The sequence below is a fragment of the Pinus tabuliformis genome, chromosome 3_2 (assembly GCF_031772625.1).
Source record: "Pinus tabuliformis cultivar Carrire ecotype Pingquan chromosome 3_2, CPIR1, whole genome shotgun sequence".
Lineage (NCBI taxonomy): Eukaryota > Viridiplantae > Streptophyta > Pinopsida > Pinales > Pinaceae > Pinus > Pinus tabuliformis.
In genome coordinates this window covers 567,865,884-567,884,770 of record NC_142302.1, presented here as the reverse complement: position 1 = coordinate 567,884,770, position 18,887 = coordinate 567,865,884, and the positions used below count along the sequence as shown (strand labels likewise).

Sequence of the window (18,887 nt, the reverse complement as noted above, 5' to 3'; positions counted from 1 at the left end):
TGTTGATATAGGGTCATCCCTTATCAAAGTTAAAAGGTGCTTGAAGATATTTCGTTGTGTGTGATACATGGAAAACATCTTGAATGAACTTTGAAGGCCATCATCCTTCATGGTGGCCAATATCATACAAACTAGTCAATTTATTGCTTATTTCTTGTTACGAGTGCTCAGATGACCTAGGCAATTAAGTTTGAGATGATGTCTTGTTATGAGTGCTCAGATGCCTTAAGTTGTTAAGTTTGATCATCTCATAATTAGTAATTGAGATTGATCATACAAACTAGTCCATTTATTGCTCATTTCTTGTTACGAGTGCTCAGATGACCTAGGCAATTAAGTTTGAGATGATGTCTTGTTATGAGTGCTTAGATGCCCTAAGTTGTTAAGTTTGATCATCTCATAATTAGTAATTGAGATTGATCATACAAACCAGTCCATTTATTGCTCATTTCTTGTTATGAGTGCTCAGATGACCTAGGCAACTAAGTTTGAGATGATGTCTTGTTATGAGTGCTCAGATGCCCTAAGTTGTTAAGATTGATCATCTCATAATTAGTAATTGAGATTGATCATACAAACTAGTCCATTTATTGCTCATTTCTTGTTACAAGTGCTCGGATGACCTAGGCAACTAAGTTTGAGATGATGTCTTGTTATGAGTGCTCAGATGCCCTAAGTTGTTAAGTTTGATCATCTCATAATTAGTAATTGAGATTGATCATACAAACTAGTCCATTTATTGCTCATTTCTTGTTACGAGTGCTCAGATGACCTAGGCAACTAAGTTTGAGATGATGTCTTGTTATGAGTGCTCAGATGTCCTAAGTTGTTAAGTTTGATCATCTCATAATTAGTAATTGAGATTTTCCATCTCCTGATAATACAAAGTAATTTGCTAATTTCCCTTATCAAGGTTAAAAGGTGATTGAAGATATTTCGTTGTGTGTGATACATGGAAAACATCTTGGATGAAGGCCATCATCTTTCATGGTGGCTATGATAGTCCAAACTAGTCAAATTATTGCTCATGTCTTGTTATGGTTGTTTAGATGCCCTAAGAAATTAAGTTTGATCATCTCATAATTAGTAATTGATACTTTTCCATCTCCTAATAATACAAAGTAATTTGCTAATTTATTAACCTCTAACATTATAACCTTGGGCCACTTGAATAAATGTTATATGGTCAAAGAGAATTAACAAGGCCTTACATCTTTGAGTAACTGGGAATGTTTAATGTTTTTAGGTATTGCATTGTTATTCATTAATTGGCATTGTTACGTATTGCTCTAGTTTTTAGGTATCACATTGTTATCCATTAGTTGGCATTGTTACATATGCATTGTTACATATTTCCCTCTTCTTTTTCGAACGAGGCAAGAACTCTCAATCGGGGTTCAAATGTTATGAGTATGGATTTCCATCCTCAGCAACAAACAATTCTACTAGGTGATTTCAAATCCCATTCAATACAGTTCTTCATTTAAATAAATTCCTTGAGTCAATTTGGAAAATGTAACTTTTATATTTATAGATATGTTCACACTCGCTAGTAGTTCAAATTTGGATAGCTGGCTTTATCGATCAGTTGGAACAAATGTTGGTGACATTGCAATTTGGGAAGTGGAATCTCGAAAAAAAATTAGGTTGCAGGAACTTTAAGGTTTGGGAAATTTCAGCCTGTTCCATTCACATGCAGGTAGATGATTTTTTCATAAATTAATTCTGTAATTTAAATTGGAAAAATGTACATGTATGAATGATCTTGAAAAGGTTTTAGAGTTCTTTACTAGAGTTGATCATTAGCACTGGCCTCATGTAAACTCTTATACATGTTTTGTTATGTTTTCTTAGGCTGCTCTTGTGAAAAACCCAACTGTATCAGTGAATCGTTGTATTTGGAACCCAGATGGGGCAGTCCTTGGTAACTTAATCTATACTCATATTCATTAATAAGATGCTTTGAGTGATTTGTAATAATGCCACCAATAGAATGGTGTGCTACGCCCTCTATTCAGATACTGACATGCCTGCATTTCTGCATTTGTGTTATAGGAGTTGTGTTTTCACATATATTCTTATACTATGGCAGGTGATTTGAGACAACATCTAGAGGTTTGCTTACATGCTTAAAGCCAATCTGTACATTCTTGTAGGTCTGTAAAATTAAGTTTGTATTGAAAATATAATTTATTAACATTGATATAATTTAAACAGATTCACACAGATTCACCCACATGCTAGTGATGTGAATGATATTGCTTTTTCACACCCTAGATACCATCTCTTCATAATAATTACATGTAGGGATGATAAGACCATCAAGGTAATCTGCTTTATCATGTGTCAAGACTCATTCTAATAGTTGTCATTTACTTATCTGACATGCCTGCATTTGTGTTATAGGAGTTGTGTTTTCACATATATTCTTATCATGTGTCAAGACTCATTCTAATAGTTGTCATTTACTTATCTGACATGCCTGCATTTGTGTTATAGGAGTTGTGTTTTCACATATATTCTTATACTATGGTAGGTGATTTGAGACAAAATCTAGAGGTTTGCTTACATCCTTAAAGGCCAATCTGTACATTCTTGTAGGTCTGTAAAATTAAGTTTGTATTGAAAATATAATTTATTAACATTGATATAATTTAAACAGATTGACGCACATGCTAGTGGTGTGAATGATATTGCTTTTTCACACCCTAGATACTATCTCTTCATAATAATTACATGTGGGGATGATAAGACCATCAAGGTAATCTGCTTTATCATGTGTCAAGACTCATTCTAATAGTTGTCATTTACTTATCTGTATATGAAAAAGAAAAAAAAATATTGTCTATGCTTGTAAGTGTGGGATGCAGTAACTTGTCAAAATCAGTACACATTTGAAGGTCATGAAGTAGCTGTATATTCTGTTTGTCCTTACCAGTAAGAAAATATTTAGGTACTTTGTTCCTTGAGTCCTGAAGAATTTATGTGAATTGCAGTTAAGGACTAGTTTTGAAATACATTGCATATTCTATTTTTGTTTGATGTTTGGCTTTCTGTGAAATTTTGACCATATGGCAAATACTTTATTGCACTAAAGATAGATGGATTATGATTCTTTGTTTGTATGCAGTTTATTTTTTCTACAGCTATTGATGGAAAGATCAAATACTGGTTGTATGATCTTGCGGGATCTAGGGTGGATTATAATGCTCCAGGCTTTATAGTGCTGATGGAACAAGGTAAAATGTTAACTTGGAATGGTGTTTAGTTTGTAAAATGTCTTTATGAAGATCTGAGTTTTCCTTTCTCCAATTTTCTATATTTGTTGTGTCAAGTCGATGTCCTTTCTGAAGTATATAATCATTTGTATTTTTTATTAGGCTCTTCTCCTGTGGAACAAGTAAAGATGGTGATTCATACCTCATTGAGTGGAATGAAAGTGAGGGAACAATCAAGCGTACATATTCTACAATTTGAGACAACCATGAATAAGAAAGTGAGGGAACAATCAAGCTTACATATTCTGCAATTTGAGACAACCAGGAATAGGTTCTCGGCAGCTGGTGATGAATTTCAAATAAAGTTCTCGGACATGGATAACACCAACATCCTGACAACAATTGATGTTGACGGTAGTTTGGTAAGACGTTATTTTTGGAAATGATGATGGTTTGTTTTTAGAGTTTCAAAACATTATTTCAAGTTTTCTTGATCACATCTCAATGTATAATCCTCATGCTATTTCCAAAAAAATCCCAGGCTAGTCCTCGCCTTCGTTTCAGCGAAGATGGTTCCCTGTTGGCAGTCACAATGAATGACAATGGCATAAAGATCTTACCCAACGCAGAGGGATTTCGCTTAATTGGCATGCTGGAGAGTAGATCCTTTGAAGGAATGAAGGTGCCACTAGAGACAAAGGTAAATTCTTCTTCCATGCACATTTACTGTGTACATGTTTTTAGAGTTTCAAAAAGGAACGAAGGTGCCACCAGAGACAATGGCAACAAAGGTAAATTCTTCTTCCATGCAAATTTACTGCGTACATGTTTTTAGAGTTTCAAAACATTATTTCAAGTTTTCTTGATCACATCTCAATGTATAATCCTCATGCTATTTCCAAAAAAATCCTAGGCTAGTCCTCGCCTTCGTTTCAGCGAAGATGGTTCCCTATTGGCAGTCACAATGAATGACAATGGCATAAAGATCTTACCCAACGCAGAGGGATTTCGCTTAATTTGCATGCTGGAGAGTAGATCTTTTGAAGGAACGAAGGTGCCACCAGAGACAATGGCAACAAAGGTAAATTCTTCTTCCATGCACATTTACTGTGTACATGCACTACTAATTAATGGTAAAGTTTAAACTCTAACTAGTTCATTTTTACTATGCAGACTTCAATTGCGAATGCCATGCCTCCTGCAGTCACTGCTCCTGGTTCCCTTCGCAGTGTTGTAGAACGTTCGGACAGGCTTCCGGTTCCCTTCGCAGTGCTGTAGAACGTTCGGCCAGACTTCCACCTGCATTGTCAATGACCAATTTTGTAAGAGCATTCTGAATTTAGCATATTCAGTTTAGTTTGTTACATATATCTTATCATTTTCTAAACTTTCACTCATAATCCAGATATTGTTGCTTTCGAGTTTCCATATAGCATAGGATTTTGTTCTTTTCCCCATTCACATGCTCTATTAGCCATTATTTATATTGTTGCTTTCGAGTTTCCATATAGCATAGGATTTTGTTCTTTTCCCCATTCACATGCTCTATTAGCCATTATTTTGGCATATCTTTTATAGGAATACGATGATATTATCAATGATGTCTAACAATGATCTGATATTCGAGACAACATGTGTGCAGAGTAGTATAGAGTCTAGACAGACAGTCCGACCCCAGATGTTAAACGAAGGCTTCTAGATGAGGTCACAGACAAGAGCAAGAACTGGAAATTGACTGAGATCACTGATTCGGGTCCCCAGATGTTAAACGAAGGCTTCTAGATGAGGTCACGGACAAGAGGAAGAATTGGAAATTGACTGAGATCACTGATTCGGGTCCCCAGATGTTAAACGAAGGCTTCTAGATGAGGTCACGGACAAGAGCAAGAACTGGAAATTGACTGAGATCACTGATTCGGGTCAGTGTAGGTCTCTCAGGTTGCCTGACAGAATGCATTGCGAGCAAGGTATGCAATCATCCCTCTATTACAGAAAACACTAAAGGTTGGCATACTTTACAATTTTATGTGCTACAAATTCTGTCGATATTGATTCAAACAAGTAATGTGCTATTTCTTGCAGGTGGTAAAACTGATATACACCAATTCCAATGTTGTTGTCTTAGCACTGACATCCGATGCTCTCCATAAGCTATACCGCGGAGTGACCGAAATCCATCCGGAAAGGTGGGGGTTCTTTAGGAGTTGTTTGCTTCCTTTCTATTTTAGCTTGTTTTATTTATTTATTTGTTTATTATACTCTAATGTCTCACCTTCAACTTTCAAATTATGTGGGTAATGAGGTTGAGTTACTCTAGAAGGTTCTTGTGTAATGTTCGTTACTGTAAGCTAAGAATTCAAAGGCTCCCAATTAATCTAAATCACTGGTTTCATGGGATGCTAATTAGTGATTGATTCATTGCGAGTCATGACAACTTTCATGCCACCTTCTCCGGCAGCCACTTTTCTGGCTTTCCGCCCTCAGGACAATAACATCATTGCAATTGGCATGGAGGGTTCATCAATTCAATATACAGTTGATGAGGTGTTGCCTGTGAATATATCTTTCAATCCTTGTCATTTTTCTTCATTGTGCCCTTTTACTAAAACTGACCTTTAAGTGGCATACTCTGAACTTGCTGCAATTTTTATAGGTAAAAGCAAAGCTCAAGGACCACCAAAAATAAATCACAGGCCTGGATTTTTCACATGTTTTGAATGTGTTCGTATCTTCTGGAGCTGATGCCCAGGTATATGGTTTCTTTTATTATTAAATATAGTCTGACTCCGTGATGTTCACTTAAAGTTTACATAAATTTATGGAGTGGAAATGTTCATATACTCACAACCACGTCTTTTGGCAGTGTTGTTCAATTAAAGTTTACATAAATTTATGGTGTGGAAATGTTCATATACTCACAACCACGTCTTTTGGCAGTGTTGTTCACTTAAAGTTTATGGTGTGGAAATGTTCATATACTCACAACCACGTCTTTTGGCAGTGTTGTTCACTTAAAGTTTACATAAATTTATGGTGTGGAAATGTTCATATAATCACAACCACGTCTTTTGGCAGTGTTGTTCACTTAAAGTTTACATAAATTTATGGTGTGGAAATGTTCATATAATCACAACCACGTCTTTTGCCAGTTATGTCCCTGGGGCATAGATGGGTGGGACAAGCGAAAGTCAAAGTTGTACCATTACAACCAGGAAGACCGTCACCACCAGTGAGGATACAAAGAGTACAGTTTCATAATGATCTTCCTGTCACCACCAGTGGGGATACAAGAGTGCAGTTCCATAATGATCAAATTTACCTGTTGGTTGTGCATGAGAGCCAGCTTTGTAATATATGATGCTTCCAAGATCGTCACCACCAATGGGGGATACAAGAGTACAGTTTCATAATGATCAAATTCACTTGTTGGTTCTGCATGGTAGCCAGCTTTGCTATATATGATGCTTCCAAGTTGGAGCGCTTGTTTCTATGTAAGTACTTGTAAGCACTGTTGAATTCAAACATAGACAATAACATAATGTACTTGTAAGCACTGTTGAATTCAAACATAGACAATAACATAATGTCACCTTCTGTATATGATTGGATGACCTTGTTACATGGCTGCATTGCAGTGATCTCCTCATGATTCCCTATCTGCTCCTATTTCAAGTGCCATATATTCATGTGACAACGTCCTATTTTATGCGAGCTTCTGAGCTTCTGTCATAGTGCAGTTGGAGTGTTTGATGTAGAAAGATTGAGGCCTCAATGTCGCATTGCACCTTCTGCATACTTTTCATCGGGAATGAACAGGTAAATGGGCTCTTTCATTCTGTCATGGTTGATACATCAATTTTTTAGATTTGGATTTTAACCAGGCATATTATGATATAATTTTATTGTTTGGTTATTTATTCAGCAGTAATGCCTATTCTCTAGTCGTTGCATCACATCCATCCGAACCGAGTCAATTCCATCTTGGAAGGACAGATGGAATTCATGATTTTGAGCCTTCAGAGTAAGAAGGGAAATGGGGTGTTGGAGAACCCCCAAATAATGGAACTGTCGTTGCATCACATCCATCCGAACCGAGTCAATTCCATCTTGGAAGGACAGATGGAATTCACGATTTTGAGCCTTCAGAGTAAGAAGGGAAATGGGGTGTTGGAGAACCCCCAAATAATGGAACTGTCGGATCAAATCCGACATTAAATAACCAAGGTTGGGAACCACCCTCAACGTAGTTCAATGGAAACATAAGAACAATTTGAAGTGCACTCTTTATTTACAAGAATACCATGAATAATGGTAGCGTCTTGTCAGTGAAAAGCCTCACTTGTGTTGGTATTCTATCAAGATTGTAAATGTAAATGATATGTAAATGAAAATGAGTAGCTAGGTGCAATCCTGGTCACTAATTTTTCTGGGTCATGTAAAAATTGAAAGTCTGTCATTGGAGCATAGGTCGTGTAAAAATTGAAAGTCTGTCACAGGAGCATAATTTATGAATGTTCATTACGAGGGTTTCTCAGTGTTTATTTTTGAAACCGTTCTTTTTACCACATGAGTTTTTTTCATATGTTCATGTGTATTCAGGCAAACCTAGTTTTTCATATGTTCATGTGTATTCCGGCAAACCTGGTTTATGCAGAAGCTTTGTCAGACTCAGGAATATTATTTTTATTAACTGAATCAACATTTTTGTGTTGAATAGTATTGGAGCTGATATTGAAGTAATTCAATTGAGAAAAATTGAATCAACGATGGTTTTTTGGCATGTGACGATGGCTTTTTTGGCATGTGTTTTAACTTTTGCGGTTGAATCAACGAACTTTCTTGTTTGATGACACTATTGCTTAAACATATCGATATAGAGTCAGAGTTTTTGGCATGTGTTTTAATTTTTGCAACTGACTCAACGAACTTTCTTGTTTGATGACACTATTGATATTTACAGAAAATTCAGTGATAATGTTCATATTGCTGCAGCCTGTGTTTTGTTTTTGATGGCCTGCAGCCTGCGTTTTGATTTTGATGGCCTGCAGCCTTTGTGTTTTGTTTTTTATGGCCTTTTTAAGAGGAGAGATGAGATGCCATTTGTAGTTGCACAATGCAAAACTTATATTTATACAGAGATATACAAAAACCAAAAAACTTTCAGGGATAATGCTCATATTGCTAAACTTATATTTATACAGAGATTTACAAAAACAAAAAACTTTGAGTGATAATGCTCATATTGCTGCAGCCTTTGTGTTTTGTTTTTTATCCCATGCTCAGCGGAGAGATGAGATCCTTACCTTGTGAAGTTGGAACATCGCAAAATTTGAAGTATATCGCAAAATTTGAAGTTGTAATATCACAAAATTTGGATATTAGCTTATTTATGCCATTAGTAGTGAAGTTGTAATATCACAAAATTTGGATATTAGCTTATTTATGCCATTAGTAGTGAAGTTGTAATATCACAAAATTTGGATATTAGCTTATTTATGTCATTGCTAGTTGCAGAGAATTTTATGCTATTGCAGCTTTAACATTTCATGTAGTTTCCAAGATCCAAGAAACCCATATGGTCCAGTTGATAAGAATCATGAATCATGCACTATCTTGAATATGGTATGGATGATTTTCTGTGCTCTCCCTTGTTATAGGTTTAGTGAATTTATTGTTTTATTTAAAAATTTCTGGTCGATACAGAGTTAATTAAAACAGCGTTAATTAAAACATAAACAAAAACCTTAAAACCCTCTATCCTGGCTAGAATTTGTTAAGTATTGCAGAGAGTTAATTAAAACAACGTTAATTAAAACATAAACAAAAACCTTAAAACCCTCTATCCTTGCTAGAATTTGTTAAGTATTGCAGCTTTAACATTTCACATAGTTTCCAAGATCCACCATTTTGGGTTTCTTGAATAAATGAATTTTTGAATAAATAAATGAAATGGTGCATTCCAAGTTTTTGCATATGGAAAATTAAATTATGAATCCAAAACCGAAATAAATTATAAATCCAAAACCCAAATATTAGCCAGTAAAACAGATACATAACAATGAAGATGCAAAAGAAAATAAAAATAATAACAATTATCCAGTAAAACAGATACATAACAATGAAGATGCAAAAGAAAATAAAAATAATAACATAAACTTTGTGGAAAATAAAACCACAGTTTTTATTATCACTGAGAAATGAGCACGTTAAAAGCAACCATAACGTTATTTTTATTTATTCAATTACAAATTAATTGAATTACAAAATATAAAGCAAATACATTGATTTATTAATTTTAAATGTCACACAAAAAAATTTCAGGTTTTAAGTCAGGAAAAAGTGGGTTTATTTTTATTAATTTAATTATAAAATATAAAGAAAATACAATGATTTATTAATTTTAGATGTAAGAAAAAAATCAGGTTTTTAACCAGGAATTTATTATCACTGAGAAATGAGCACGTTAAAGCAACCATAACATTATTTTTATTAATTTAATTACAAAATATAAAGCAAATACATTGATTTATTAATTTTAAATGTCACACAAAAAAATTTCAGGTTTTAAGGAAAAAGTGGGTTTATTTTTATTAATTTAATTATAAAAGATAAAGAAAATACAATGATTTATTAATTTTAGATGTAAGAAAAAAATAAGGTTTTTAACAAGGAAAAAGTGTCTTTCTTTATGAATTTAAAAGTAAAAATACATTGAGATGTATGTTTTTTTAGATGTCACACATTTTAATTACAAAATATAAGGTAAATACATTGAGATGTTTTATGTTTTTTTTAATTAAATTTATTTATGTTTTTTTAAATTAAATTTAGATGTCACACAAAAAATTTCACAAATTTTTTAATTTTTTAAATTACAAAATATAAGGTAAATATTAATTACAAAATATAATGTAAATACATTGAGATGTTTTTTTTATTATTAAATTTAAATGTCAAAAAAAATTCAAGCTTTAGACATTACAATTTTTTTTCCCAGTTTTAGATGTCACAACTTTTTTTCCAGTTTTACTAAAGAAAAATGATGTTTTTAAATGTCACAAAAATGTTTTTTTTTTTTTTTTTTTTTAAATTACGCAAGCTCAGTTTCTCTAACTGACTCTTTTCTCTTTTCCCCTTTCTTCCATCTCCCGCGTGACTCCCATGAGGCTTTCGAGCAGAGGCGACTTGGGATGTCTGCGACTTTGTCCGCATGCATCCTACATGTTTGGACGCGGCTTACCCATTTTGATGAATGAATCTCCCGGAAAGGGCCGGTGGTGGGCATTTGGGAAAGTAAGGTCGATCGGGTTTGTTTTCGACGGCACAGAGGAAGAACGAAACGAAGTGAGAGGCCGCATTAGGGGGCAGGAGAAACTGTCAAGTCGATCGGGCTATTAAATTTAAATGTCACAAAAATTCCAGCTTTAGACATTACAATTTTTTTTTTCCAGTTTTAGATGTCACAACTTTTGTTTTTTTTTCAGTTTTAGATGTTACAACTTTTTTTTCCAGTTTTAAATGTTACCAAAGAAAAAGTGTGTTTGTTTTGTTTCCCATCTAACAATTAGATGTTTATGATTTTTTTTTGCCTCTTTTAACATCCAATATCTCTTTATTTAGAACAGGAAGCATTATTATTCTCTCAATCAAATCAGGGAAAGTGCACTGTAATTATAGTTCACCACCCTAAGCTTCATATATCATCTACTACAACAAATCTTCAACTATTTATAGGTGGCTCAATAATCTTGAGGCCCATGTACAAGAGGTTGGCCAGAGATTGGACCATTTGTTTAGCAACACGAAATTCAGCAAGTTATATATTGGAACATTTAACATCTCTGTGGGCCTTATTTTGTTGGTGTAGATATTCAAGGCTTTTAAATATTTGAGGTGTGTAAATTTGGATCATGTTATGATAGAAATGTTATCATGTCATTGGAACACTTAACATCTGTGTGGCCCTTATTTTGTTGGTGTAGACGTTCAAGGCAAATTTGGATCATGTTATGATAGAAATGTTGTCATATGTTGTTTTGTAAATGTTTTGACTAGATCAAATTACATAAAATAAAATAAAACAAAATGGTTTAAAAAAATTAAGAATTAATGATTCAAATACTTGCCATTAGTGATTTCTTGGCTGTAGGTTTTGACAAGCCATGGTTTTTCCTATGATATTCTTATTTAAGAAATATATATATATATATATATATATATATATACACACACATTCTACCAACCTAGATTCATATTAAGTAGGGATTAATGTGCAAATGGAGATAAAATTATCTCCAAAAAATACAAATAAAAAATAAGTCATCTCAAACAATACAAATGTAATGAAGTTTGAAAATTTAATAATTGGGTTAATTAGGATTTGGGTTGTTGAGGGAAATGACTATGATTTTCTCCAACCAAAATTCAAATCCTCATTGGTAACATGATAATGACTTTGTGGTTATGAATATTATTGTATTAGATTTGTGCTTTGTGAACATAGATATATTTGTGGGTTGGTCTAGTATCAATAACCTCACTTTAGTTTTACAAATAGAATGAAGTTTTGGGTGGTTGAGAAAAATGGTTGTAATTTTCTCCATCCAAAATTCAAATTCTAATATATTTGTGGGTTGGTCTAGTATCAACAACCTCACTTTAGTTCTCAAACAATACAAATGGAATGAAGTTTGAAAGTTTAATAATTGGGGTTAATTAGGGTTTGGGTGGTTGAGGAAAATTGTTGTAATTTTCTCCATCCAAAATTCAAATCATCGTTAGTAACATGATGAGCATTTGTTGTAATGGCTTTGTGCTTATGAATATTATTGTATTGGATTTGTGCCTTGTGAACATAAATATATTTGTGGGTTGGTCTAGTATCAACAACCTCACTTTAGTTCTCAAACAATACAAATGGAATGAAGTTTGAAAGTTTAATAATTGAAGTTAATTAGGGTTTGAGTGGTTGAGGGAAATGTTTCTAATTTTCTCCATCCAAATTCAAACCTCTGATCCTCCTTGGTAATACGATGAGTATTTGTTGTAATGGTTTTGTGCTTATGAATATTGTTGAATTAGATTTGTGCCTTGTGAACATAAATATATTTGTGAATTGGTTTAATATCAACAACCCACTTTAGTTCTTAAAGTAAGAGGGAGATTGATTTTTTTTCCCTTTGAGAAAAAGAAAAGTTTAAAACATATATAATATATGAATCTAAAATATTATAATTTTCTATAAATTGCATAATTATCTTAAAAAATATCTAGTTCTTAAGGTAAGAGGGAGATTGAATTTTTTCCTTTGAGAAAAAGAAAAAGTTTAAAACATATATATAATATATGAATCTAAAATATTATAATTTTTTTATAAATTGCATAATTATCTTAAAAAATATCATTTTTATTTATAAATCAATCTAAAATAAAATAAAGTAATATTAACTTATTTTTATAATAAAAATGTTGATATTAATTTCAAATACTATATAAAATATTTGAAAAAATATATATTAATATAACTATAATTAGAGTAATAAATATCATCACTATTTGGGTTTATCCAAGTTGAGTGAGCAATGAGTAATGTCCAAAATTTTATTGAGAAAAAAAAATAATAAATAAATAAATAAATTATCACATGAATTATTATATTCTAAATTTTTATTTTTTAAATAATTACTAATTGCTCGCATTTTAAAAAATCTAGCAATAAAATTGTAATTGAGACATAATATTAGTTCCTTTATCTTCTTTTATTACTTGGAATCACTTGATCCGTGTATTTATTGTAATTGAGACATGATATTAGTTCTTTTATCTTCTTTTATTACTTGGAATCAATTGGTCCGTGTATTGTAAAATTAAACATTTAATTGCCATGTTTTTATGTGTTGTAATATTTGGTATATAATGAAGAACCTCTTATGTGAATTTAAATATGATTTAAGATGAATGATTAAGTGAACATTAGTCATTAAATTGCAGCAATTTTATATTAGTTTTTTACAATTGGTTTGATTTGGGTTGCATAGTCCATAATAATATTGTATCTTGCAATGGATTAGAATGCTTGTTGAATTGAGCTATCAAGTCAACATTGTACATCATCATTATTATTATTATTATACTTCAATTAAAGTAGGGTTAGATTAAAAAATGGACGTTTCATTTTTTAAAAGGAAAACTGAAGTTAATATTTTAATAGTAAGTATGAATATTGATGTTTTGTAATTTATAAATGTGTTTCAAAAATGTCATTTCAACCTCAATCATAAATGGAAAAACTAAAATTTATTTGGAAAATGTTTGATATAACCAAATGAAAAGTATTTATTAATAACACATTAAAATGACATTATTGAAAATAATTGTGTCAAGTAGATAAATACCAAATTTATGATGTTTTGAATAGATGAATACCAAAATTATGATGTTTTGAGTATTATATGATTTTATTGGTTTTTTATTTATCAAAATATTGATTAAATTTATAAATGGGTTTCAAAAATGTCATTTCAACTTCAATCATAAATGGAAAAACTAAAATTTATCGCCGATTGGAAAATGTTGATATAACCAAATGAAAAGCATTTATTAATAACACATTAAAATGACAATATTGAAAATAATTGTTTCAAGTAGATAAATATCAAAATTATGATTTTTTGAATAGATGAATACCAAAAATATGATGTCTTGAGTATTATATGGTTTTATTGGTTTTTTATTTATCAAAATATTGAAATTGCAAATGGCCATTTATTTATTTATTTTTATTTTTTAAATAAATTTAGTCTTTAATACCACTACCACAATGCCTCGTTAGGGAATTTTTCTAAAATTATTACTTCATTCACCATGCTTGGTCACATTATTGCATTGTATATTATTTTCAAAATTATTGTGTTTAGCTAACCACAACCTATCAATTTGTTTGTTGGGTCACTATTGTAATGCCTTACCATGTTGCAATTGATAACATGCATATATTTTTGTCATACCAGTATAGCCTGAACAACATTTGGGAATGAGATTATTTATTAAGAATGACTAATACAAACCTTCTTTAGCACAAAACAAGATGGTGTAGCAGTATGACATAAATATTGGGAAACGAGTTCTTCTTAGGTGGCATTGAATATTGGGAAACAAGTTCTTCTTAGGTGGCATTGATTATTGGGAAACAAGTTCTTCTTAGGTGGCATTGTTAGACCAGTAATCAACTAGATTTTAGATGGTGGATCCACAACACAATTCATGTATTACAAGAACGCCCTTCAAGGTTGCAACAATATGATGTGATAAATTGATAAGCATCCATGTGATCCAAAGTGTGTGAATAGCATGTTCATGTTAGCCTTGCCAAGACACACTTTGAGGAGCTTAGAATACTCATTTTTCTACTTTGTTTGGTTTTTATAAATCACTTTAGCAAGCAAATTGCAACTTGTCATAAAATGATAACTAAAACCCTACATTATAATTTCACCATGAGTAATTTCATTGTTTCTCTAAACTTTATCTTAATTATAATAATAAAAACAGAGCATAAAATGAATGTTATTTCTAATAATGAATAATAGGTTGGAAAATGTGATTAGCATGTGATATAATTGTAAATAATGTGTTGGACATTGGATAAACCAACACTCCCCCCCACCATGGACTAACTGCCTCTTGTGGATCCATCTATTTGGCGATACGATCGTTAACTAACACCTGCGGGTTTTGGTCTAACGACAATCGTGATTCCAAACAAGTGGTATCAGAGCGTAAGTCACAAGTTCAATACACACCCTGCTTGCGTCGGGTGAGAAATTGTTGGACATTGGATAAACACCCCCCATGTGTTTCGTGACATGGACTAACCGCCTCTCGTGGACGCTTATCTCTAGCGATACGATTGTTGACTAACCTGCGAGTTTTGGTCTAACAACAATCATGATTCTCAACATCATGTCCATTTTGGCTTTGCCAAGTCGCACCTTAAGGAGCTTAGAATATTAATTTTTCTACTTCATTTTGCTTTTATAATTGACTCTAACAAACAAATTGCAACTTGTGGTAAAATGAAAACGAAGACCCATACTTTATAACTTCATTATGAGTAATTGTAATTGTTTCTCTAAACTTTATCTTATGTTATAATAAAAACAAAGAACATGAAATGAATGTTGTTATTAATAATGATTAAATGGTTGAATTTGCATGGCATTTTTCTATCCTTCTCTTTTATAGTCTTAGGAAAAAAAAGAGAGAAGAGAGAAACATTATCTTAATATTGCCCATCAAAAAATAATTAATAATTTTAATCATATTTTTTTAATATTATGTGAAAGCAATTTAACACAATAAGATGAGAAATACTAGCAAGATATCCTATATTAAAAACAACTCACTACAAAAATTACTATTTTTTTTCCATTTTGGATGGAACTCTATTCTTGTACAATGAAACTCATTTAAATATGTGATTCCAAACCTCTAATTGAAATGTACCAATGACCCATGAAAATATCATGATATATAACTCTATATTTCTGCCTATCCCAGTGAGAAAATAGGTCATATCATGATATATAACTCTATATTTTAAATATGTGATTCCAAACCTCTAATTGAAATATACCAATGACCCATGAGAATATCATGATATATAACTCTATATTTCCCCCTATCCCAGTGGGAAAATAGGTCCTTGGAAAATATTATTGCATTTTTTTAAGTTTTATTAAAAATATAAATTGGAATTGATATAATGATAAATGGATGCACTTTTTAATCTTGGTCCTTGGAAAATATTATTGCATTTTTTTAAAGTTTTATTAAAAATATAAATTGAATGGATGTAATGATAAAAGGATGCACTTTTTAATCTTATTTCTACAAATACGAAAAAGCTTCAAAACAAACTTTTGTCGTAAGTATTTTTTAGAGGCTATTAATCAGACAAAATGAACATCATAGAAACATCACATGATAGGAGAGGAGAATGTGTAGTATACTCCATAATAGAAAGCAAAAAAGCCACAGAAAGCGAAAGATTTAAAAAAAAAAAATTTACTCAGCTATGAATATATAAAAGTACGCTATGGGAACAATACCAATGATGGTATATTTACGACTTACAGTACACATTCATATCATACATATTATAGGGAAATTTCACTCAATTGATCTGAGAATTCTCTTGCTTTGATCAACTCTCTCCTCCGGTTCTCCATTCTAATCTTTCACATTTCTCTTTTCTGCATTTATTCAATTCAGAGAACTTTCAAAAACAGAAAAAAAAAAGTTACTATAAATTTTGTACTTGTTTTATGAACTATATGTTTCCTAATAAAAGTGATTGTTTCCTCAATTCACTTTTAAGTTCCCATAAAGTACGGTTGCCATAAATTTGTACTTCATAGGAAAATGGAAATAACCATAATTCCTATCAAACACACTATGATTAAAAATCAAACACACTATGATTAAAAAGCTATCATTTTCACATACCTTATCCCCTTCTGCTTCATTTCCATGGTGGAGGGTTTTGTATAGGAAATGCAGATCAGAGATGTTTCAACGTATTTCTTTCTCGGCCTTGTCAAGCAGTGCAGGGTGTTGTGCGTCTCAGTAAATTATAGGCTGACTCCCGAACACCATCTTCCTACAGCATGTTAGTCTCCTCAGCTCTTCTTGTCAAAGCGCTGCCCACATCTCCTCCCAATTGGGGAGAATTGCTCTACCTAAAATACTTTGGACAAATGTCTCCTAGTCCTTGGTGACTGCATTCAAGGTTGTCCTGACCATGAACTCAAGATTTGGAGTAGACCCCATGGAAGTCAATTGGTCGTGAATCCCTTGCAATCTGAGAAGGAAGGGATCTATCTCCTCTCCTTTCTGCATCTGGTATTGTCTCAGCTGATTTTCTAATAGCATCTTCCGTTGCACAGAAGAGCCTTGGTACAAGGTGGTGAGGGTCTCCCACATCTCCCTTGTTGTGTCCTTCTCAGCAATGTGTGGTACTACATGATCTTTGACCCCATCTAGGATCATGCACTTGGCCTTCGCCTAGGCCTCCTCGTACTTCTGTGCCACATTAGCGTCAACCGAAACCGCAACCACTTTCAAGGCATAATCCTTGATGCGATGTTTATCTAGGATTTCCAGATCCTGGCCTTCCAGATGACAATATTGGATGCTCTGTCTAATATGTCCTTATCCCTCAACTCATTTATTGCATCTCTGCTAAAAAAATAGGATTGGTTCTCTAGTATGCCATGAAATCTTTTGAATGGCTTCACCGTCTGGCGCGCGGGGACTGTGAAGATCCGTGGCTGAGTCGCTATGTAGATTTCGCGCGCTGTATTTTGGTGGGAGAAAGTGCAGGAGGGAACCTAGTGCACGAGGTAGCCATTCGTACAGTAGCTATGGAACAATTACATCCACTCGCGCTCTGCGGCGGTATCATGATAAATCCAGGATTTGTGAGAGAGCAGAGGAGCAGATCAGAGATGGAAACTCCTCCAGACATAGCTCTGCTCAGCACCGAAGCGGTGGACAAATTTTACAGTCTTGCATTGCCAACGGGCAGCACTAACGACCATCGCATCGCCAATCCAATGGGACCGTTTGCTCCAAATCTGCAACAGCTGAATCTTCCTCCATTTCTGGTGACGATAGCAGAGCACGATCTGATACGTGACACGCAATTTTAGTATTACGAGGCCAGCCTGTAATTTACTGAGATGCACAACACCTTGCACTGCTTCACAAGCCCAAAAATAAATACGTTAAAACATCTCTGATCTGCATTTCCTATACAAAACCCTCCACCATGGAAATGACGCAAAACGGGATAAGGTATCCGCAAAAAGCTTTCGTTACGATACGTTATCCTATACAAAACCCTATAGGTTATCGCAATAAGCTATTAGTTTTTAGATAGGCTATCGTTTTTAGATACGCTATTGCAATAAGCTATCAGTTTTTTGATAGGCTCGTTTTTAGATACGCTATCGGAATAAGCTATCAGTTTTTGATAGGCTATCGTTTTTAGATACACTATCGCAATAAGCTATCAGTTTTTGATAGGCTATCGTGTTTAGATACGCTATTGTAATAAGCTATCAGTTTTTGATAGGCTATCGTTTTTAGATATGCTATCGCAATAAGCTATCAGTTTTTTAGATACACTATCGCAAGAAGCTATCAAATTTTGATACCCTATCAGATTTTAGATACGCTATAGCAATAAGCTATAAGATTTTGATACACTATCATATTTTAGATACGCTATTGCAAAAATCTATGAGATTTTAATACACTATCATATTTTAGATACGCTATCGCAATAAACTATCAGAATTTAGATACGCTATTTCGATAAGCTATCAGATTTTAGATACACTATTGCGATAAGCTATGAAATTTAGATAAGCTATTAGATTTTAGATACACTATCGATATAAGCTCTCATATTTTAGATATGCTATTAGAATTTAGATACGCTATTGCAATAAGCTATCAGAATTTAGATACCCTATCGCAAAAGCTATCAGAATTTAGATACGCCATCTGCAACAAGCTCTCGGTTTTGGGATAAGGTATCACGATAGTCCTTATGCCATCAACGATAGTCTATCATTTGATAGGTTTCATTTTGAGCTGGATATC

The 18,887-nt window shown here is 32.9% G+C and overlaps 1 protein-coding gene, 1 long non-coding RNA gene and 1 pseudogene across 4 annotated transcripts; all 3 read left to right on the top strand.

The window, feature by feature from the left end:
• Nucleotides 1-3,524: 3,524 nt before the first annotated feature.
• LOC149181780 (topless-related protein 2-like) lies at nucleotides 3,525-5,415 on the top strand. Its single transcript, XM_089418388.1, has 7 exons — nucleotides 3,525-3,640; nucleotides 3,760-3,900; nucleotides 3,983-4,009; nucleotides 4,132-4,299; nucleotides 4,392-4,540; nucleotides 4,861-5,185; nucleotides 5,301-5,415. The coding sequence occupies exons 1-5, from the start codon at nucleotides 3,593-3,595 to the stop codon at nucleotides 4,494-4,496; spliced, it is 489 nt and encodes a 162-aa protein (XP_089274514.1). The 5' UTR covers nucleotides 3,525-3,592; the 3' UTR covers nucleotides 4,497-4,540; nucleotides 4,861-5,185; nucleotides 5,301-5,415.
• Nucleotides 5,416-5,573: 158 nt separating this feature from the next.
• On the top strand, nucleotides 5,574-7,675 carry LOC149181779 (uncharacterized). 3 transcript variants are annotated; one of them, XR_016257563.1, is made up of 5 exons: nucleotides 5,574-5,762; nucleotides 5,872-5,967; nucleotides 6,368-6,709; nucleotides 6,854-7,034; nucleotides 7,141-7,675. It is a non-coding gene; the product is annotated as an uncharacterized LOC149181779 (long non-coding RNA). The 3 variants fall into 3 exon arrangements; XR_016257564.1 differs by having other exon boundaries at nucleotides 5,574-5,967; nucleotides 7,144-7,675; XR_016257562.1 differs by having other exon boundaries at nucleotides 5,574-5,967; nucleotides 7,141-7,674.
• Nucleotides 7,676-16,065: 8,390 nt separating this feature from the next.
• Nucleotides 16,066-17,950, top strand: LOC149181778 (strigolactones hydrolase CXE15-like; annotated as a pseudogene).
• Nucleotides 17,951-18,887: the final 937 nt, after the last annotated feature.